Source organism: Elephantulus edwardii, unplaced genomic scaffold, assembly GCF_000299155.1.
Source record: "Elephantulus edwardii isolate Elephantulus edwardi_28Jun2011 unplaced genomic scaffold, EleEdw1.0 scaffold00093, whole genome shotgun sequence".
Lineage (NCBI taxonomy): Eukaryota > Metazoa > Chordata > Mammalia > Macroscelidea > Macroscelididae > Elephantulus > Elephantulus edwardii.
In genome coordinates, this window is record NW_006399843.1 from 6,639,343 (window position 1) to 6,645,276 (window position 5,934).

At 37.6% G+C, this 5,934-nt stretch overlaps 1 protein-coding gene across 1 annotated transcript in view; it reads left to right on the plus strand.

Annotated features, from left to right (window-relative positions):
• NXPE2 (neurexophilin and PC-esterase domain family, member 2) overlaps positions 1 to 5,934 on the plus strand; it is a 29,674-nt gene that overhangs the window by 12,865 nt on the left and 10,875 nt on the right. Inside the window, 1 exon segment of the mRNA XM_006903718.1 lies at positions 5,408 to 5,488. Within this exon segment, the coding sequence (XP_006903780.1) occupies positions 5,408 to 5,488 (81 nt within the window).

The window sequence follows — 5,934 nt, forward strand, 5'->3', positions numbered from 1 at the left end:
TCATAGGGTTGCTATGAATTATAGTTGATTTGAAGGCACCTGGGACAATGGGAGTAGGTGTGTCAGAAACAAGAAGGTTGGAGCAGGATAGAGTTTTGCACATAGGGTCACTATGAGTCACAAGCGACTTGATGACACATAACAACAACAGCTGAGTGAGTGAATAAATGTTTGACCAAGTTCACGTTTCCCAGAGAAGATGATTATAATTTTGGCCAACGATAGGTCTTATAGAATATTCAGAAATAATTGTAGTCATTTGTTTAGCACCCACTATGTGTTAGGTATTATGCCAGATGCTTTACTAAAACACTATGGAATAACTATTATCATGCCCATAATGCAGATGGTAAAATGTTAGCACGAACATATAAATAACTTGCCCAAAGTCACATACCTAGTAAGTTTCAAAGTTGGAATCCAAAGTTATCTCATTCTAAAGTCCATGTCTCTCTCTTCCACTCCTGTCAACCCATCTGACCTCCTCCATTCTCCAAACCCCTGACTCCCTTGAAGAGAATATTACTCTCAATTTTTTATCCCTTTTCTGAGTTACAGGTTTCTTTTATTTAGTAGTCTCTTTGGCTCTGGTCCTGGGAGTCCTACCTTTTCCAATTTCTTTCTAGTTGAATGTATTCAATTTCATTAAATATACCAATTGCCATCAAGCTACTTCCAACTCCTGGGACCTCAATTGTGTCAGCATAAAGTCACGTTCCTTAGAGGTTTCAGTGGCTGATTTTTCAGAAGTAGATGGCCAGGCCTTCCTTCAGAGCTAATTAACACTTTGCTGATGCCTAGAGGGGAAGCTCATTGTGTTAATTACCAGAGGTTTCATAGTGAACAAGATTCACACAATTCCTCTTCTCAATGAGCGGCTAACAAACTCCAAACTCATCACTGTAGAGCTGATTCAGACTCATCATGACACTACCATGTGATTGATATTGTGCTGTAAATCTCTGTGGGAGGACACTGCTTCATTTTTCTCTTGTGAAGTGTCTGGTGGATTTGAACCATTAACCTTTTGACTGGCAGCCCAAAAAAGTAACAACACACTGTTCTATCAGTAGTTCTAGATCTGTGGAAAATAGATTCCTAGGGAATGTAGAGATGAGAAGTGGATGATGATGAAGATGGAGATAAGATTCACTTCTGGTGGGTTCTATGCCAGTAAGGAAAGCTGGTCCTCACCCTATAAAGCTGATGAAACAGCATCGGAAGATTTTATATAGGGTAATGAAACAGATAACATGTTGTTGATATCATTGAGTCAAGCACACTCATAATGACCCTATGAACAAAAGACCTGAAGTCTTTCTATACCTATCGTCCTTTCTCAAAGTTCATCGTTTCCAGAGGCATGTTGTTGAGGAAGTTGATGCCACTCCTGCTTCCAAACAGATAACATAGAGGTTATAGTTAAATGGGATAAAGTGATTTATTATCATTATAATTACAGCAGTATTATCATCATTTAGGAAAAAGTTTTCAAAATGAAGTCTATGGACCAATAGTTTCAACTTTAGGTTCACTTAGGAACTTGTGAGAAATCCAGTTTTAACCAGAAACTCTAAAGTAACTTCTAACTATTGATTTGTAACACATGCTCCAGGGAACTCTGCTTGGAAAGGTGGAAGGTCAGCAAAAGAGAAGACCTTCAAAAAGATGGATGGACACAGTGACTGTAGTAAAAGGAGTGAGTATGTCAGGTATATACAGTGAGGCTGGCGCAGGTTAGTACAGGACTCGGAGCTGCTGTTTGTAGGGTCACTATGAGTCAAAGACAACTCGATGGCACATAACAATTCTAACCAGGAAGCTCTCCTGGTGCAGCCAATAGGGAGCTGCCTTGCTCACTGAAAAGCGACACTTCTCTGGCGGCAGTTTGAATCTACCAGTGGCTCCGTGGGAGAAAAACGGACAATCCCCTCCCATGTGAATTCCAGCCTTGAAAACCCACTGGAGGGTCAGCTCAGGGTCAGTTCTGACCCCACAGCAATGTCTTTAACCAGGTGATTCTGATTCAAACTTAAGTTGCCTAGGGGTGAGTGAAAACCTGAATTACTGAAGTGTGGCAAATAAGCTCCTCAGAAATTAAAGGAAAAGGAATAAATGATGATAAAATGCTTCCCTTTTTCTTAATACACCTAAAAGAAAATTGTGAATATAAGACAAATAATAGCAGCAGTGTTTTGAATGATTTTAGCTTTTGGTTTGAGTGAAATGAATGATAGATATGTTACAAAGATTGGGAGTTAAGAATTCAGAGTGCTCTAAGGTACTGGTTAGAGTTGTTATATGCCATCGAGTGGTCTAAGGTGCTGTATGTTTAGTGGTATATTGTTGGAAAAGAAATTTAAGTGAACCAAAAATAAATATTGCTCAAATGGTCAAATGCCCATATTCAAGAGTAGAGGACATGGACTTTCTTTATGCCAGAGAATTCTGATGTCATGTCTTAAAGCTCTTGCAAGAGAAGTTGGATTTTATTGACTCCTTTTTGGATTATCCCCATTAAGTTTTAGACAGTATTCTTGAGAAGGTACACATTGCTTTGTGTAGACGGGATATTTTATGTCCTGATTTTCCAAGGACAATCCTGATTTATGCGTATTACCTTGTGTGATTATTGATAGTAAGTTTTTCTCCACTTTGATTAATGTCTCTGGATTATAAATGATATGATACCCTTGTTTATATAATGTTCTATTTTTCTGGAAACTTGAAAGAAAGCAAGCTTTCAAGAACACATTAGAATAAATATGTAAATAAAGTATGTCCTCTGAATAATCTTAAAGCAGAACCAGAGGTTAGCTTACCTAGTAGAAAAGTCTGCCATTAACATTATGCTGTCTTAAAAACTGTGTATATTGGATAAAAGAACTTGAAAAATCAGAATGAAATCTTAGGACAAGTAAATTCAAGTTAAAGAGGAAGGAATAACTCAGGAAGAAGGGTAAAAATGGTTGCACATCTCAGAGAATACAGTCAGTGTCTTAAATGACACATTTAAAATATGCTGAATTTGTGTATATTCTCAACCATATCAAGAGAATAAATAAAATTTAGGAAAAAAGAGAACACATGAGAGAATGTTTTTATGGGATCTAGTAAAATATTTCAGCGTACTATTTTCAGTGTTTTCGGCTTTTTAAAAAACATCGTTGAGTAGCTTTAAATTGTCATTCACTCTTTCATACATACTTGTCAATTAATTTTAGAAACCCTCCTGACAGGTTAACAAACTTTATGTATAGGACATGCTCTTAGACAGCAATGAAATCTCTCAACAACTCAGCTCATTGCTATTGAGTCAGAGTTGACTCATAACTGACCCTCCAGTGGATTTTCAGAGGTTATAAATCGCAGGGGAAGACACTGCCCCTTTTCCTCCATAGATCAGCTGATGGATTTGAAACTGCTATTGGGTTGGCAGCAGCTAAAATTCAGAGGCCCTGCCCAACTCTTTTACAGAAAACAAATCACAGGTGCAGAGTAGTTAGTTTAAAATAGCTGAACTGTTGGAATTTGAATACTGTTTAGAGCTAAACACTAGTTGGTTGAAGCGTCACTGAATTGCAATCAAGTGTTTACAGTTGATTCAGTACTGACTCCTACAAAAGAAATATGTACTAGACTGCTAGGAGCAATACAGCTTTGGCATGCACCTTATCAAGCATGATGTCCCTCTCCAAGGACCCGGTCCTTCCTTACAACATGTCCAAAGTATGTTAGACGGAGCCTCAGAATCCTTGCCTCCAAGAAGCCACCTGGTTTAACACTTTCCAGGATGAATCAGTCTGTTTTTCTAGCAGTCCATGGTACTCTCAATACTCTTCTCCAGCACCACAGCTCAAAGGCATCAATTCTCCTTCTATCCTCCTTAGTCATTGTCCAACTCTCTGATGCATAACAAGTGATAGCAAAGACCATGGCCTGTATCAGATGCACCTTAGTCTCCAGAGAGGCACCATTGCTCTTCATTGCTTTGGAGAGGTCCCTAACAGCTGACTTTCCCATGGCAATACATCTTTTAATTTCCTGGCTACTGGTGCCAAGAGTAAGACTGTGGAGCCAAGCAAACTAAAGCTGTGTACAATCTCAATCTCTTCACCATCCATCCTGATGTTGCCAATTGGTCCAGTGGTGAGAATCTTTGTCTTCTTGACATTGAGCCTCAAGTTAGAATAGGAATTTAAAAAAATTAAGATTTGTGTATAATTTGTATTTTCTCATTTTATATTCTAATACTTGAGGTTACTATATACACCTTGCTGTGCATTCCCGAGTAGGAAATAATCCATAGCTGACCTGCAGTGGGTTTGCAGAGTCAGTTAATTACACGGGAAGAGATTGCTTATCTTTTTTCTTATGGAGCAGCTGGTGGATTTGAACTCTACACCTTTGGGTTGCAAGCATAACTACTTACCACCAAGCTATCAGAGCTTCCTAATTCAGTGATGACAAATGTAGAACAAGTAGCTAAGATACTTTTGTTTCAGAAAAAGAAGTTTCTTTTCACACAGTGTTTAGATATAATTTTCTGCCACAGTGCCTTCTGATCATATTGGCATCATAGATACCAATCATATCTTAATGATCTCATAATGTACCCAGATGATTCTTTAGTGAGTGCGAAGAAGAGTTTGGAATTAAAGTCAAATGTTAAAGAAACATCCGTCCCAGAGTTTAAAAACATATTTGAAGTAGTGCTAATATCCCATTTGTGACATATAGCCAGTGAGTTTATAAAAGAAGTTCAACTTCAAGCTCTTCTTTGCCTCCCCATAAAGCACTGGAGAGGGATATCTGTCTTTGTTAGTGGAATCTGAAATGGAAAAGATAGTGTAAAGCCAGTGGCTTTTATTTAGGAAAATCTCAAGCAGGAAATTATTTAAAAATCTCAGCCAAAAGACTTCTTCATGCTAAATGGTTGATTACTGAGTAAATATGCTCTCCCTTCCTTCTAGGCTTGCAAGGAAACACATGTATTTTCCAGTATAAATACATTCTTTGAAATGTAAAAGTTAATTCTGTCTGTAATGCAGAATGATCTCTTTGGAATTGCTATGTATTTCAACTGCCTCTGTTCTCAGGGATTTGAATCAATGATCCTGTGGAGCAACAGAACCAAAGAGCAAATAGATTAATTTCACTGATAGAGTGATTCCTTTGATTGCACATGGAGAGTGAATGACTGTTTCAGAATCACCTGCTGAAAGCAGGGGGGCAATTTCTAGATACCTGTCCTATTGACTTTCCCAGAATAACATCAATATATACAAATACTTGCAAAATCATTTGCAGATAGTTAAGAGTGGTTCAAGTCATGGAAGGCAGTGATTCACTCTTACCTTATATCTGGGAAGATTATGAAGGAAACTTACTTTTCTGTTTCTTGAAGGTCCAATATGGGAGTTGAAATGATGGAGAACTTTATACCTATCAAGATCTTACAATGTAACAGTAAATCTTATCTGCTGTTGTCTGTGGTGTTCACTATTTAATGCTTAAAAGATACTGCAAAAACAATTTATGGTGAATTTGAGAGCATCACCCAGGAATTTTCTCTGTCTGTCATTGTCTCTCTCTTTGTGTCTCTGTCTCTCATATTAAAGTTATCACTAGACTTGGTTCCTGTTCTTGATAATGAGGTCCTGTATATATGATAAACTACAAATATGTATCTAACAACGTGGCTTTTATTGATAAATTAGTAAACGTCCTAAAAAAACTTATTTCAGAAAAAAATGTTTTTTTATTTATTTTTCCTAATGGTTAACCATAGTGGACAGTGTTTGGTGTAGTTCCCAGATTGATTCAGGTTTGGAAGCAGGAGTGGCATATACTTCCTAAACCACATGCCTCTGGAAACTCTACGAACACAGAGAAACTATGATAGTTATAGAACAAGGTTCAGGTCTTTTGTTC